The sequence below is a fragment of the Pantherophis guttatus genome, chromosome 2, assembly GCF_059756535.1.
Source record: "Pantherophis guttatus breed Tessera chromosome 2, ASM5975653v1, whole genome shotgun sequence".
NCBI classification, from domain to species: Eukaryota; Metazoa; Chordata; class Lepidosauria; order Squamata; family Colubridae; genus Pantherophis; species Pantherophis guttatus.
In genome coordinates this window covers 181,847,708-181,865,484 of record NC_142064.1, presented here as the reverse complement: position 1 = coordinate 181,865,484, position 17,777 = coordinate 181,847,708, and the positions used below count along the sequence as shown (strand labels likewise).

At 38.5% G+C, this 17,777-nt stretch overlaps 1 protein-coding gene across 7 annotated transcripts in view; it reads right to left on the bottom strand.

Moving 5' to 3' along the window:
• Positions 1-5,448: 5,448 nt before the first annotated feature.
• The window catches only part of KCNIP1 (potassium voltage-gated channel interacting protein 1), a 567,622-nt gene continuing 555,293 nt past the window's right edge, over positions 5,449-17,777 (bottom strand). For all 7 annotated transcript variants that reach the window (XM_034405930.3, XM_034405923.3, XM_034405937.3 and 4 more), the window contains one exon: positions 5,449-11,131. In XM_034405930.3, the coding sequence (XP_034261821.1) occupies positions 11,084-11,131 (48 nt within the window). In that variant the 3' untranslated portion in view covers positions 5,449-11,083. The remainder of the gene's footprint in view (positions 11,132-17,777) is intronic.

Sequence of the window (17,777 nt, the reverse complement as noted above, 5' to 3'; positions counted from 1 at the left end):
TCAGGCAACTCAGCTTGGGTTGTCAGAGGCATTTAAAAGAAAAAAAGGTTTTTTTTTCTTTTAAATGCCTCTGACGATCCAAACTGAGTTGCCTGATCAGCATAGACTTTTTTTCTTTTAAATGCCTCTGACGATCAGGCAACTCAGCTTGGATCGTCAGAGGTATTTAAAAGAAAAAACCCTCTTTTTCTTTTAAATGCCTCTGATGATCCAAGCTGAGTTGCCTGATCATCAGAGGCATTTAAAAGAAAAAAAATGCCTCTGATGATCCAAGCTGAGTTGCCTGATCAGCATAGACTTTTTTTCTTTTAAATGCCTCTGACGATCAGGCAACTCAGCTTGGATCGTCAGAGGTATTTAAAAGAAAAAACCCTCTTTTTCTTTTAAATGCCTCTGATGATCCAAGCTGAGTTGCCTGATCATCAGAGGCATTTAAAAGAAAAAAAATGCCTCTGATGATCCAAGCTGAGTTGCCTGATTGTCAGAGGCATTTAAAAGAAAAAAAGTCTCTGCTGATCAGGCAACTCAGCTGGGATCGTCAGAGCCTTTTGAAAGCATTTTTTACAACCTCTTCGCCGAAGAGGTTGTAGAAAAAATGGTTTTAAAAGTAAAAAAAAAAAAAAATTGGCCATGTCCACCCAGTCACATTACCCCCCACACCAAGCCATGCCCACAGAACCGGTAGTAACAAATTTTAGATTTCACCACTGCCACCAATATATGTAGATTTGCATTTCAGTGAATAATCCCTACTGTAGCTTTGCTGTTGAACTTGTAGTTGTTTGTATGCCACTATTAAAAATTAAAAAAAAATTAGAAACGTATCTCATCTGTAGTGAACAGGAAGGCAATTACAAACATTGGTACCCTTTGTAAAATCCTAACCTATCATTCTGTGAATCCCTAAATTTAAAGGGGAAAAAAAAAACACCCTTCCAATCTCTATATGGTATAAAATTAAACACAATATCTTTCTGCAAATGTGAATGAACGCTTATTGATGTGCAGTTGATAACAGAGTCATATTAAGAAACCAGGAACAAAAATTTTGGATACCCATTCAGTATCCAAACACACTGTATTGTATTGTAATTGTAATACATTCAGTATTGTAACACACTGAATGTAATCACAGCTTCCAAAGAAAACAGAAAGGAAGCTAAACGATTTGAACTGTCCTTCACAGTCTCTGTGATTCATCTATTATTGAAAGTCTGCAGTAACATCTTGAATGTGCCATGCACCTAAGAATATATCTGAGATAGTCTGGCAAGGAGAAATATTGGGAGGGGGGGATTTCAAAAGCAAGGATAGGAAGACTTTTAGAACTTATTATTTCTGCCAAAGGAAGTCCTTTAAAAGTACTAACAAAAAGGATTCATTCATTCATTCATTCATTCATTCATTCATTCATTCATTCATTCAATTTCTATTGAATGGGTCAATGACTCTGGGCATCTTACAATTTATATATATAACAATCAAAATAATAAAAACATTTTAAAACAATAAAAAGAATAGAAACATCCAAAATAAACATACTGTACCTAGGAGCCAAGATACTTGGCCAGTTAGCAATACAGTTCTTGACAATAGAAATGGGGTTCTTGATATATTCATCATCCCAGGTTCAGGAACATATCAAGTTTTTAGGGCCTTCTGAAAGGCTACCAGGATTGGGGTTATTCTAATCCAGTGGTTCTCAACCTGTGGGTCGCGACCCCTTTGGGGGTCGAACGACCCTTTCAGAGGGGTTGCCTAAGACCATCGGAAAACACATATTTTCAATGGTCTTAGAAATAATTTTATGGTTGGGGGTCACCACAACATGAGGAACTGTATTAAAGGGTCCCAGCATTAGGAAGGTTGAGAACCACTGTTCTAATCTCTAAAAGGATGATGTTCCATAAATCAGGAGCCACTGTGGAAAAAAGCCCATCTTCTAGACCCCCACCAGCAGATAGTCTTTGGCTGATGAGATCTGGAGCATGCCCATCCTGCTAGATCTAGTTGGATGTATAAAGGCTTGGGAAAAGGAGATCCCTCAGGTACTCCAGTTCCAAGCCATGTCAGGAATTAACCACACCTTGAATTGCACCCCATACCAGAAATAGAAGTATCTCTGCTTGATAGTACAGAAAATACAAGTTGTCTATCTGCACAGGAAATGACCTGGAGAACTATCTAAAATAATTTCCCCACTTTAATGTAATTTAACAATACAATAGTTTTTTTTTATGGGATTCTTTTTTTTTTTGCTGAAATGTTTTAATATTTATTCTTCTTTCTTTCTCTTTGTAACAAACACTGAGATCCCATCTGTGGACAAATGGAGTCTTCTACATATAAAGTTTCTTGTATGGTACCTTTTCCCCCTGCTCTTGTGGTCAGGAATAAAGATTTTTCAAATCTAATCCAATCAAACAACAGACTTAATTCGGTGAACGTTGTTCTAAATCAGAAGGAGATGGGTTATATTTAGTTGCACAATATGGTCCACTTGAGAATGATACCTTTGCTATGAAAGTGGCAGTCTTAGAACACTTACCATTAAGCAGGTCCTCTGAATATAATGGGGATTGTTTATAAGTAAACATGCACAAGATTACTCTGAAAGAGAAGTGTCACCTGGGGTGATGCTTAGTTGCACACAATGTGGTCTATTTAAGGACAATAATTTCCATTGTGGTGAAGGGAAAACACCAGGCTCCTTGTAAGCCATAGCAGCAGAAGTATGAGTGTCTGGAAATTCAGTGCCAGCCTGTTCTGTTGACGAAGGTGGCAGGGGCTGGAGGAAAAAGTTGTTGGAGATGGCAGGTTTGAAGATCACAAACAAAAACCTGAAGAGGAAGATCAGTAGATCATTCTTATCAGGCCTATATAAGTGAATTCACCCATTGCAACATATTGTCCAGGTAGAAAAGAAAGCTAGTTATTGAGACTAGAAAGCCTTCCTCATGTGGAAGGAAAGGAGTAAGACTTATAAGGAGCTGCTTATATCCCCACAGCTGAGATTGGAAGGTTTATTGTGACTCTTGGTGAGAGCGCAGGACAACAAACTGCTCATCCAGAAGAGATGATGTCCTTGGTTAGGCATTATTTTGACTGCTATTTTGAGTTCTTAGTTTGGACTGGTGAAGCTTCAAAGAACTATTTTTATTTTCAGATCATGACTTTGAATGCTGATAGAATAAATTTTCCCAGGTTCTTTACACATGTGGAGAGTCCAGAGATTGCTTTCAGTTAGTCACTAGCCAGCTCCCCACTCTTTCCTTGTAAAGATCTCTGCCACATCCACTATGAAAGTGACAATATTAAGACCATTACCACAAAGCCTTTTGAATTTAATGAGGGTTGCTTCTAAGAAAGAACATAGAGGATTACAGTGAAATAGAAGCTTTGTGTAAATGTATGGGTTAATTTCTCTTATGAAGGTAACTATGGGTAATGCACTTTTTATATCTGTCCCATCTTCAAACCTGTTCCTCACCAATCATTGACCAATGAATTCAGTTGTCATCTTACCTAGCCTTTGTAAATTTTCAACTGCATGAGGTCATTAGACATTAACAATAGCTCTTTTCTTTGTTGACCCATTGTGTGACTAACTCCCCGTTGCCTAGAAGAATTTGCTATAACCTTGTCTCTCTGCCTCAAGCAGAGTTGAGATTGAATGCTCATAAAGAAGACAGTCACATCACCTTCTGTACATATTATATTTTTTATTATTAAAACCAAAATCTTTGAAAATGTTCAACAAAATATTATACAAATTGCTGTTTGATCATAATATTTGTGGAAGTGGAACTATATGTTGCTGCTTCAATAGAATGGCTTTACTTATCATGGATGTTTGTTAATTTTTCTGATGAGCTCAAAAGCAATGGTGGTAGTTGCACACAAAGAAGGGAAGCTGTAACACTACTGCACATTTCTAATGTCAACACACTGGGGAAGTTTTCTGATAATATGAAGAAAATCTCCAAGATACTTTTAATCTGCCATTCCAACTGAACAATGCAAATATCTTCTATCAATCCATTACAATCAGTATAATTCATGGTTACTCATGCAAATGAAATGAGTAACAGGAAAACTAACATCCACAGCAGCAATCACATCAATTTTTTGCATCACTATTCTTATCATTTCTATTTTTATCAATCTGTTGCCCATAATGTATATAATCATCATCTGGAAAAAATGAATTTCCTGATTTAATTGTAATAACTCATAGCTAATGATCTGACAAATATTTTAGACACTGTCGAAACAATTACAGTTCTGAGCAGTTTTGTACAATGGAGAGCACTGATCATTTAAAACTTAAATCTCTTGTCCAGGTTAGTTTCTATATATTGAAAGTAAAATTCAGGATGAAGCAAAATTTGTTGAGTGTAGAATTTCAATTATTGTCACCAAGACGTTGTCATACATATTACAAATATGAAAAATGAACATGCTTATGAGCTCCAAAATGTTCATACTGGGTATAATTCAGATTAAAGTACACAGTTTTTTAAATCCAGGTTGTAAACTGGATGCTTAGTTCTTTTCTACAGGTAGTTGATCTCATCAATTTTCAGGTAGCACATAACCTGGGTTAGCACATGCTTCATGATACATGAGCTTATTTTTTAATACTAAATGATACTATCATGAATTATGCATTTATCTTTCTTTATTAATCAGGATACATGCTACAGTCATGGATTTGTTCATGGATAAGAACTCCATTAACAACAAAGAGAAGAAATGAATGTATTAAGGACTCTGGGATCATCACAGAGTTTAATATTGTTAGAAAGTGATAATGGCTTCAGTCTCCTTTTATGACATGCATTAATAAAGACCCCGAAAAGTAACATTAGTTATTTTTGGCTAGCAGCTGTTTAAGCATCACTGCAGAGAGACGATATATTCTATATTCTTGTTGTGGTCACCAGTTTTGCCAATCAACTGGGCTAGGAAAAATGTCTTATCATGCCATGTTAACCTTCTCCTCTTGCAAGATGTCTTGTTTTATAAAAGTTATACCTTCTTACAGCAGAAGACCTTGAACAACACTGAACAACTAGCTACTAGGCTTCTAGAGGGTGGATTTTCATTTCATGTTTTTTTCTTTTTGTTAGCATAGTAATATTGGAAGGAACTGTAGAGCTTTTCTGATATTCAAGAGATGAATAATAGGAAGATTATGTCATTGTTGGGAGAAAAGAGGAAGTGTTTTACACACTGGCTCTTTCTCTCTTCCCCATAGTTCAAATTTATTCTCAAGTAAATTTTACAAAGGCTCATAACCTCAATTTAATTCTCCTCCCCACTTCGCCTTCCCAATCTGCAGTCTCATTCTCATGTCTTCTGCTTCCAACCTCATAGCTCAGCCCACATTAATGTGTATTTGTAGCACAGCTGCAATCCATGGAAAATTAGGAGACACAAAATATATGCAACTATGGAAACTTTTACTTTTGAGAAAGTCAAAGGAAACAATATCTTTGCTTTTTGTCCCACTAAAAAGAAATTTAAAAATAGATCAACAGATTAATTTATAACCCACACAGTACAGTAGGTCTCAACCTACTTAGCAAAAAATACTAGATTGATTGAAAAGTTGGCAGACAAAATAATGCAAAGAATTTGTTACATAATGGCTACTAGATTTGGAGGACTATTAGATAGCAACAAGGATAACTCTTTCTACTCCCATCTGGTAGCTGTCTGGACTTTTTACAGGCCAGATCCGTTAATCTTACTACATTAGTGGATAGCCTTTAGTTTTAATTATTATTATTTTTTAAAAAACTCAGACTACTCTAATTTAATCTATAAGGCAGCTATTATGAAGGTGGCCAAGTCATCTGAAAGTCAGCTGCTGATTTGACTCAAAGCTTTAGTATGACAAAAATTTCTCACTGACCAACCTACAAAAACCTCAGGATCAGTTCTAGAATTTAGTTTGTGATGAAACTAGATATAGCAAGCAAGTGCATTAGGCTTTTCAAAAGAACAAAACCTACCAATGTCAAGGAAATAAGTATATGGTATTTAGAACTAATCTTCATCTTTTATTTTATTTTATTTTAATTTGATTTATATGCCGCCCTTCTCTGGAGACTCAGGGCGGCTTACAATGCGCTAAGCAATAGCCTTCATCCTTTTGTATATTTATACAAAGTCAGTTTATTGCCCCACAACTGGGTCCTCAATTTACCTCCTTAGAAAGGATGGAAGGCTGAGTCAACCTTGAGCCTGGCGAGATTCTAACCTGCAGTAATTGCAGGCAGCTGGTCTTAATAACAGGGTGCTTTAGACCACTGTACTACCAAGGCTCTTATTTTTTAAAAAAAATAATTTCATTTTATTGATGGATCCTTAGTTTTGATAGGGTTGGATAACATTAATATGCAGAGTTGCTCTCTTTATAGAAAGCAATTTAATACCAAATTAGTTTGGGTCATACTGAAGAGATCTTCATGGAACTTCAGAGCATGAAGATATCACATCCAACTCAGAATTTACCTGAATCTGATACACATTCTTATTAAATATGCTGATTTATATAAATGTAAAGTTTTACAAAAAGTGGGACTGCAATAGGATAAATTTGGAATCTGTCTCTCCCTAGTAACCCCAGTGGGGTTCTCAACATCTCTGTCTGAACAAATGTTTGTATTGTGCGTCAGAATTTGTGAGAACTATGTTGTACTAAGAAATTCTGTCTTTTTTTCTCTTTCTTTTCTTGATTTTAGACAAAGAACTCTCCTACAGGAATTCAGAAGCATTACTTTCAAAAGATGAATTCTGCAAGATATATATTTAATTTATTGCAGCAGCTAAACTTATCTAAAATTTGTCAGCTGTGTGTCTAATATATAAATTCTTTGGCTACGAATTCTGTCATCCTCAGCCCATATTTTGAGGAAAGGCTTGTATAAACTTTGCTTCCAAAAAGTTACACCTGTTTAAATTTCATGTAAAATTATCTACTTAACTCCTTCATGCTGATGGTATCATTTTACTAGTTTAACTCATCTTCATCAAACCCTTAAATGGTTGAAGCTGGGAAAAATATTCTTAATTTCCTTACCTCTTTTTCCTATATCTGTAATTATTTGCTTGACTATTCCATCTTTACAAAGACTCATAAACTCAGTTTAATTCTCCTCCCCATTCCATCTTCCCAATCTGAAGTCTCTTTCCTGCTATATAGTAGACCAGGTGTAGAGCGTGGACTAAGCAGTCAGTGTTTCATATGCTAAATTGTTAGAAAAAAGAAGAAAATCCTGCCAACTGATTGACAAAGAGAGAGAGGTGCAGATGGGAACCCTCTCTGGGGTTTCAGTTTGCACAAAGGCCATGGTGCCTGCATTGGAGGGGAACCACATAAGTCTATCTGGAAGGTTACATATCTCTATACCTACAGTACTTTAATGGTGACCCTAATTCCAAGGTTTGACAGTGGATATTGGAACTAAAAAGCAGTTGAGCCAGACACAGGAGGGACACTTAGGAACTGGAGAATCACTGGGGATAAAAACCTCCAAATATATTCTACAAGATATCTAAAGGGCATCGAAAAGTTTTCTGAGAACATGCCCATTACATTACAAACCCAGTTACAGTAGTATCAGGTTTACAACTTTCTGTATAAAGACTTTACAGTTAATGTGTTTTATAAAATATAGAACTATGAATGATATTTTTAAAATATATTTTCCTTGCCAATAATACATAATCTGTTGTAAAAAATACAGCTAAAACCTTATTGAAAATATGATGGTCACAAGTTAGAACAATATAAGGAAAGCTACTTGTTGCAGCCCTTCGTTATTTTTTTCCCCAGGGAAAAAAAAAATCAAATAACTTCATTCCTGTGTATTTAAAAATGTATAATCTGAACATTTTTTCTTAAACCAGGAAATCAAATTTAGTTTTAATTCTTATTTAGCTTAACTATAAATGTTCAATATTTTATTTTATATGCATGACAATCCAGCTATAATCCAGCTATAATCCAGCACAGTTAGTTCTTAAGGTCAGCTAAAAATTGCTACTTTATGTTCCAGAGCTGATTCTATTCACTTTCAGGAGAACGAGTGGGAAAATAGTGGCCACAGTTTTTATTGGTGATGGCTAACATGGTGCAGCATAGGGTGTGAATCCCATATTAGACAGTTTTCTGTTGGTGTATAATGTTTTCCCTGCCAAATTGGCTTGGGAACCTCTGGGAATGACAGGCTGAAATGTATATCTGCCACTGGTGGAGAACAGACCTGAAGTTCCAGGACAGAATTGGGTTGGAAGGTCTCCCTATCTCTTGACCTCTTGTCTAGCTTAACCATAGATCAGGCCTATTGTTTCACTTATCTGAAATAAAACACTATTTTGCTAGAGCAAAAGTATGCTAACAATATCTTAAGGTGGGTAAGGAAATGGAGGTGTACAAATGTAGAACGAAGGTGTTGGGGTCATATAAACATTCCTTCGCATTCATATATTTCCAAGAATGACTTCTTTCTGAGTTCCTTTCTCCATGTGTCTCATTACAAGGCTGTGTTAGGCAAATAAACAGCCCTCAATAAGTTCAATTAGAGGTTTCTGCATATACTGGATGTACTGATTTTAATTGCTAAATCTGTGGCTGCTGCTGAAAGCAATTCTATTTGAATCAGTAAATTCAACCTTAACCAAGATTATTTGGAAGTAAGTTCCATTAATACTTTCAGTAGAATTTACTTCAAAGCTACTTCATTAGGATTGTTACCTTAAAACACCATTCTGTTTGCATTTCATGGGACTTCTATTTGAAAAAAAAAATAGCATAGTAGTGTGCAGCATATCATGGTTAGGTTTAGTTGACTGAAATTGTCATAATGTGAATGATATATATTGCATACAATTTTAAATGTAGTCTTGGACTTTGAAACCTCAAATTTCATTTTAAAAACATCAATCTATCTTTCATCATGTCTTTCAGCATCAGCCATGTTAACTGCTAACAAAATTGCTCAAAATAACAGGTTGACTTTTTATTTTTAAATATTTGTATCTGAAAAGGGCAAAAACATCAATAAGATGTGAGAATTTTTTTTAGAAACAATGCAACCTCCCTACCCCCAAATCTCCAAACAGCAGTTGTTCATCCTGACTCTTAATATCCTTGTATTAAAAACTGGAACCTTCAGTTCCAGTGAAATCAAGGTTTGCTTGAAGATAGCTTGGAATTTTAACACTTTTGTATTCTGCAACACAATCTAAGTTGCTTTAACTATGAAACTATGAACTATGCAGTGACTTTGTTTCAGCATACAGAGGCTGGTATGGCTGGTTTTGTGCTTGAAAACTGTAGGTACACAATATACAAAGAAGAGCCTGCACATTTCAGCTTAAATACAAGGCATAAAAACTGGTGAATGTTTTGTTAAATAAAATAATATCTTATATGTTGTACTGAGCAATGATTTAGAAGAGTTGGATATTTCATTCTCCTGAAACATTTCAAAAGCTTGAAGCTTGGTTCTATACCTTTAGGTCAATTGGAACAATAAGGCAAAACATTGTCCTATTTAGCTAAATATTTTCCTGACATTTTCTGCCAAAAGTGTACTGTAGTCTGTTTTTATGTGAGTCTCAGTTTCATATGAATAATCACCAGAAGGCATAGAGGAAAAACCTAAACTGGACTTTTTGACAGCAAAAAAGGGAGTGATTAAATACTTTGAAAAGGTACAAGGGAAATATTTTGGAATTCCTGTGAGAGTATCACTTCTCTGCTACATGTTAAGCAGTCTTTAAAGAACCATTTTTAAAAAAAATTCAACTCTTAAGGCAACTGCATGACCAGGTTTGGTAAACAATGGGACAGGTAGACAATTGGCTTCAATCCCTCTAAATATTATTTCAAAGCACACGGTCTTCTTTTATAGTAATACTTTTTTAAGTCAAAAGCAATAAAACACTAGGCTTACCTATACAGTAGATTATGGTATTGACTGTCCTTGATTCTTTCCTCTTTCCATTGCATCAGACTCTATTTTACTCAGCCCGCAGACGAAACTCCCACAACAGCTGGCACTTAGTAATCAGATAGCAAAATGTGTCAAAAACACACCTACACATGCTTTTCAGTTTCACCTTTGGTAACCCTTCTCTTGCATAGGCCCAGCCCCAAGTTATTAATTTCACTTGAACATGCTTGAACATTTGCTCTGGGTGAGAGGGAGAGGCTATAGTGGCAGTTTTGAAATGGACCAGCTTGTCAAATCTTTGTCTTGAAAAGTGACAATTTTAGCATACATGGAAATACCCTTTTGCAGGTAGATTCCAGATTGCAACTATTTTGTTAGTGGTGAAAAGAAATGTATATTTCCAGTAACAGTCTAAAAGCTAAGAAAATGCAGTTTTGCTGAATGGAAAGTCTTTTCTTGGGTAAACAAATGCCTGAATCTGGTACAATAAATTAGTAACTGCTCTACATTTATTGCCCAATAAATATTTGTGCAATAAATGTAAATAAATAATTGTCCAGACAGGTTCTAAATGAATTCACCCCCACCCCCATTTACCATGTTATATTTGTGTCAGCTTGTAAAAGTAGCACAAACTTTTCCAGTACCATCAAAAGAAAATGTTAACACAATGTGATGATACAAAAACACAACGGATGATTAAAGAAGCTACTGATGCTGTGTTACCATATGCAATCCAACTTGCTAGAGTCAAAGCAGCAGATTTTTTTTTTGTGATTAGCTAATAGAATATTGAATATTGTTTCAATAATTTAAACTTCAATAATTTATTAAACTTTAAGCAGCAGGTCTCTCTGGTCGGATTTTATTAGCATGCTTCTAAATGAAATAAATTCTAGTCAGTGTCTCTTGAGGGAGGCAAGATTGAGTTTGTTGCATTCAGAGACACAGCTCAGTTTGCAGTAACATACAAAATCCTTATACACTGAGTCTGTCCAAGTAGTAAAAAGCTTTCATCAAAAAAGATGGTGGGGAGAAAAATCTTGACTTGTTTTCTTCAGGATCTCAGTACATATAAAGTCTTAGATTTCTAGACTGCTCTTCAGTTGCTGTTACATGACATTTTCAAAAAGCTGTAAAGATCTCATGATATTGTCATCCTGGAAACAACAAGAAAATACAATATACATATTTTAATTGCTGACAGTTTTGTCTAGTCTGTGATAGCGATGGGGGAATGTTTTCAAAGACCCACAGATGATCTAGTTTACAAATTATCACATGATTCTGAATGTATGGTGAGGCAAAAGTGTGAGATGTTTACTCTGAAAAAGAGCAATCAGTACAAAGTCCAGTTTCTCTGATCCCATGCATCTGTCCTAATTGTTTTGGGACTCATTAATTTTAAGCCTCTGGATATATTTAAAACATCAGAATATTATATTACTTTGGCTGATTTCCTGAATTCTGGTGTCTTGTCTCTCTGTGTATGCACATACATACTCTAAATATATTTTTCTGGGTTTTTTTTGTTTTTGTTATAATGTTAATACAGCTACACAGTTTAGCAGACTTTGTAGGTGAAAGCTTTGGACTTTATGCATAACCAAAAGCTCCAGCAAAAAAGGAACATTTTATCCCTGACCAATTGACCAACCCACCATCCCAAGCAGTCATCTTGTCAAGAGGTTGAATATCTCTGTGCCTGCTGAAAAATGGGCATAAGCATGATTCTGATCTGATTTTAATTCTTTAAAACACTAAGAAGGTTTCTTGGTCTGTCTCAGCAAGCTGTTATTATAGGATGCTATATAAAGTATTATAGGATGCTATATAAATTGCAACCCTTTTGGGGTTGCAGAAATAAATTGATAAATGTTGCCAACTTTGATGCCCATGTCCAGTACTTTAGGAAATCTTTTGGCAATATTTTATAATAAACCATTCAGTTAATTTACTATATTGTCTAGACATTTAAGTATATGTAATCAGTATGGGAATTTTATATATCACATTTGAACCCAGAGGCACCCAGATATAGACTCTTAATTAATTTGTTTCAGTTTCACTGTTAGTGACTAGATTTATTATTGCAAAATAATGGAAATCTGAAGTGCATCTCATGTAAAGTATTTCAGAGATATTTCAATGTGGAAAGTTGTTCAGCCTGAAAAATTAACAGTAAGAGCTTTGGAAAACTCTACAATAAAAGAAAATTCAATCACATTTGGTCATCATTACTATTAAATGATGGGGGATTTTAACCTGCCATCCGCCGGTGAGGCATCTGAGGTGGCTCGGGAGTTCATGGCTTCCATGACGGCCATGGACCTGACCCAGTTAGTTCATGGCCCTACTGACACGGGGGGAAACACGCTGGACCTGGTTTTTGTCTCTGGTCAGTGGTTGAGTGATCTTGAGATAGGGGATATAGTGATCGAGCCCTTGTCATGGTCGGATCACTCCCTCCTTTGCTTTGACCTTCGAACCGCCGCACCCTGCCACAGGGAGGCGGAACCATTGAGGTGGTTCCGTCCCAGGTGCCTGATGGATCCAGATAGGTTCCAGACGGAGCTTGGGCCATTTCCTGAGGCTCTGGCACACGGCTCGACTGAGGAGCTGGTAGCCGCCTGGGATAGGGCGGCTGCTGGAGCTTTGGATCGGGTTGTGCCTTTGCGGCCTCTGACCCGGTGCCGATCTCGCCTGGCTCCTTGGTTCACCGAGGAGCTGAGGGAGATGAAGTGCCGGAAAAGACGCCTGGAGAGCGGTTGGAGGGCCAGCCATTCTGAATCTGACCGAACACTGGTAAGGTCTCATATTAAGACCTACCTGGTGGCGATAAAAGCGGCGAAGTATAACTATTTTGCCGCTCTTATTGCATCATCAGATAAGCGCCCGGCCGCCCTGTTTAGGGTGACCCGCTCCCTGCTCCACCAGGAAGAGCGGGAGGACCCCTTGGAGGGTAGAGCCGAGGATTTTGTACAGTATCTGCATGACAAAATCGCTCAGATTCGGGAATAGTTGCGGCCCTTTCTTGATTGGGATTCCCTGTGCACAGTCACTCATGCCCTCGTCACCTCTCACCTTGACTACTGCAACGCTCTCTACATGGGGCTCCCCTTGAAGAGCACCCGGAGGCTCCAACTGGTCCAGAATGCAGCAGCACGGGTAGTGATGGGAGCAGCATGGCGCTCCCATGTAACACCGCTCCTGTGCGAGCTGCACTGGCTCCCAGTGGTCTTCCGGGTGCGCTTCAAGGTGTTGATTATCACCTTTAAAGTGCTCCATGGCATTGGGCCTAGCTATCTTCGAGACCGCCTGCTGCTACCGATGACCTCCCATCGTCCCGTGCGCTCCCACAGAGAGGGCCTCCTCAGGGTGCCATCAGCCAATCAATGTATGCTGGTGACTCCCAGGGGGAGGGCCTTCTCTGTGGGGGCACCTACCCTCTGGAATCAGTTGTCCCCAGAGATAAGGAGAATCCAAGACCTTAGTGCCTTCCGCCGTGCCCTTAAAACCCACTTTTTCCAGCAAGCCGGGCTGGCTTAAGAAGAAATTTTAAATGTTTTAATTGGTTTGTATTTTTAATTTTGGGCCAAATTTATATATATTTTAATTGTTTTTAATATTTGTATTTCATGTTTTTTAATTCTGGCTGTACACCGCCCTGAGTCCTCAGGGAGAAGGGTGGTATATAAATTTAAAAATAAATAAATAAATAAATAAAAATAAACACCTGGACTCTGACTGGGTAGATTCAGGGGGGAGGACAGAGGCAGGTCTTGTGAGTATTATCTGGGAAGAGTTTGATTCTGTGATGCCCGAAGACATGGACAGGATACTGGGCAGACTGAGTGCAGCCACATGTTTACTGGACCCGTGTCCCTCCTGGCTGGTGCTGGTCTCTCGGGAGGTTACACGAGGCTGGCTCCAGGGGATTATAAATGCTTCTCTGAGTGAGGGTGTCTTCCCCGCCACCTTGAAAGAGGCAGTGGTGAGGCATCTCCTCAAGAAGCCTTCCCTGGACCCGGCAGTGTTGGCAAATTATCATCCAGTCTCCAACCTTCACTTCGTTGCGAAGGTTGTTGAGAGTGTGGTAGCGTGACAGCTCCCTCAGTACCTGGATGAATCATCATATCTGGATCCGTTCCAGTCGGGTTTCAGGCCTGGGTACAGCACGGAAATGGCATTGGTCGCGTTGGTTGATGATCTCTGGAGGGCTTGGGACAGGGGTTGTTCCTCTGTTCTAGTCCTATTAGACCTTTCAGCGGCTTTTGATACCATGGACCATGGTATCATGCTGCACCAGCTAGAGGAGTTAGGGGTGGGGGGCACCATCCTACGGTGGTTCTCCGCCTTTCTCTTTGACCGGTCGCAGTCCGTGTTGACAGGGGGGCAGAGGTCGACCCCGAAGCCCCTTGTATGTGGGGTGCCACAAGGGTCGGTCCTCTTGCCCCTTCTGTTCAACATTTATGTGAATCCGCTGGGTGAGACCATCTGTGGTTTCAGGGTGAAGTACCATCAGTATGCTGACGATACTCAGTTGTACATCTCCACCCTGGACCACCCCAATGATGCCCTTGAAGTGATGTCCCAGTGCTTGGAGGCCGTGCGGATCTGGATGGGGAGAAACAGACTCAGGCTCAACCCATCCAAGACCGAGTGGCTGTGGTTTCCGACATCCCGATATAGTCAGTTGGTGCCATCACTGACTATTGGGGGTGAGTCATTGGCCCCCACGGAGAGGGCTCGCAACTTGGGTGTCCTCCTGGACTCACAGCTGTCTTTGGAAGAGCACTTGACGGCCATGGCCAGGGGGATTTTTTATCAGGTCCACCTGATTCGCCAGTTGCATCCCTTTCTGGATCGGGACTTGTTAATTACGGTCACTCATGTTCTCGTGACTTCCCGCCTGGACTACTGCAATGCTCTCTACATGGGGCTCCCCTTGAGGAGCACCCGGAGGCTCCAGCTGGTCCAGAATGTGGCCGTGCAGGTGGTTATGGGAGCAGTGTGGCGCTCCCATGTGACCCCCCTCCTGCACGAGCTGCACTGGCTCCTGGGTGCACTTCAAGGTTTTGGTTACCACCTTTAGACCGCTCCATGGCATCGGACCGGGTTATTTACGAGACTGTCTTCTGCTACCAATAGCTTCCCATTGACCAATACACTCCCATAGAGAGGGGCTTCTCAGGGTGCCGTCGGCCAAACAGTGTCGACTGGCTGCCCCCAGGGGGAGAGCCTTCTCTGTGGGGGCACCTACCATCTGGAACGAGCTCTTCCCAGAGATACGGAGGATCCCAAATCTGTGCACGTTTCGTCGTGCTCTCAAAACTTTTTTATTTCAGCAGGCTGGCCTGGCCTAACTCTCCCTTTTAAATGTTTAAATCGTTTGATTTGTTTTATAAATTGGGTGTTTTAAATTTGTTTTTCAGCCAAAATCTTTAATAATTTTAATGGATTTTTAATGTTTGTATTATCTGTATTTTATCTTGGCTGTTCACTGCCCTGAGTCCTCCAGGAGTAGGGTGGTATAGAAATTTAATAAATAAATAAATAAATAAATAAATAAATAAATAAATAAATAAATAAATAAATAAATAAATAAATAAATAAATAAATAAAATATTAATAATTTTTTCCTTACAGATGACCTTTACGTGTTGTATACATACTCTTTTGAAAAGAAAGAATGATGGTAGGAGTAAAAAAAAAATTGGATATTACATTTCTCTTTAAATGCATTTCTCTTCTCCTCCCTCTTCTTTTATGAGTTTGTTGTCAGTTTTTATTGACATCAGTAACAATCTTGTTTCTGATACCTTTGTTGTTATAATTTTTGATTTACTCTTATAACATAAAAATATTTTTTAAAAATGACTCTATCTTCTGCAGACTCAAGTTTCTGCATTTCTAGGAAACTGAGCCCTGGTTTCTATAAGAAAGTGATGAACCTGTTTCCAGCTCTTTTTCCTAAACCATTTTCTTCAATTCCATAGCAAATTGCCATTTAATTACTACAATTTACTCTGTTATTCAGAGCCCCGTACTTTAGGCTTGGGAATATGGTTAGTGATAGCCACATATACAGTAGAATATGGGCAAATATCACAGTTCAAGATGCCCCAATAGCTTTTTTTTTTATTTGATTTATATGCCGCCCTTCTCCGGAGACTCAGGGTGGCTTACAATGTGCTCAGCAATAGCCTTCATCCTTTTGTATATTTATACAAAGTCAGCTTATTGCCCCCACAACTGGGTCCTCACATTGGCAAGAGATCAATTCTCGCTCCTTGACTATGACTATCATTAAGTGTTGTACCTTATGATTCGTGATGAACATATCTTTTCTTTTATGTACACTGAGAGCATATGCACCAAGACAAATTCCTTGTGTGTCCAATCACACTTGGCCAATAAAAAATTCTATTCTATTCTAATTAATAGTGTGCCATTCAAGTGCTTTTCTTTATGCCCTAACTCTTCCAAGAAGCAATGGCTGGAAGCTGGTCAGATGGAGAACCAAACTGAAAATAAGAAGAATTTTTCTGACAGCAAGAATGCTTAATAAGTGAAACAATTTGCCTTCCACAATTGTTCCAGTGATCCATCACTGGGGATTTTCAATAAAAGAATAGACAACCATTTGCCCAGGATAATATAAAGACTTCTTCCTTGGGCAAGGGTTTGGACTACAAGAACTCCAAGGACCCTTCCAGCTCTATTTTATGATCATCAACTGAATGGTAGAAATTGTTGTTGCCAGGGACCTGTGATAATCTGGAAAAAGGTGATAATTTCATTTTTACAAATAAAATAGGGTGCATGATAATATGGGAAAGGGTTAGCATGACAGATCAAACAATGCTGAGGAAAGATGGATGCTGAAGAAGGACATATTTGATAAAGCTGGTGTTTCTCTACCAGAATAGAAGGCCAGTGAAATAGGCAAACATGAACAAATGATTTAGGAGAACTACAAAATGTGTTCAGATAATGTTTATTTATTTTGCTTACCCCAAGGCCTGTTTCCTGGAGATAAGGAAATGTAATTGTAAATCATAAATGGTTATACAAGTTTGATCTGCCGATTCTGTACAACTACTTTGCTCTTGTTTGGGATTTGGGCTTAAATAAAATAGACTCAAATTCAAATTTATTGTGGTAGGAACTAATAGATTTATTATAAATGTTACATTTCTCTTTCTGACAAAATTGCTTCTCATCCTGGGTATAATTGGAATTGCTTTGCTCAGATGGTAATACAAGAAATCAGAAAGGGAAAGAAGAAAAAAAAAACCTGCTTATGTCTGCTTAGTATTCTAATGAGACAAGGGAGGTTAAACCTAACTTTAAAGAACCGGTTGCAAAGACTGAAACCGAGCCTGAAAAATAGGAAGTCTGTCACAGACAATGTTTAAGTAAAGGGAAATGCAATCAGTCTTTTAAGAAGAGCTGGTCACAATTGTTTACTTTTTTAAAAAAAGTTAAGCACGCATGCATTCACAAGTAGCTGCAGCAACATGGGGTAACTCTACCCTCCTGTACTTTGGAGTACAGAAAAGATAACTTTGACCTACTTAAAGAGAAGAAGAGGATGACTAGCAGAAAGTTAATCCATTCAGTTGTAATCAGTGGTGGGATTCAGCTGGTTCGGGCTGGTTTGGGCGAACCAATTGTTAAATTGCTGGCTGGCCCCGCCCTCCCCACCATGCCCCTTCCAGGAGTCCCCATGCACCCATTTTGGCTCTCAGCTAAGAGCAGGGAGCCCTACTAGGCCCAAAACAGGGTGCAGGGGGGGCGATG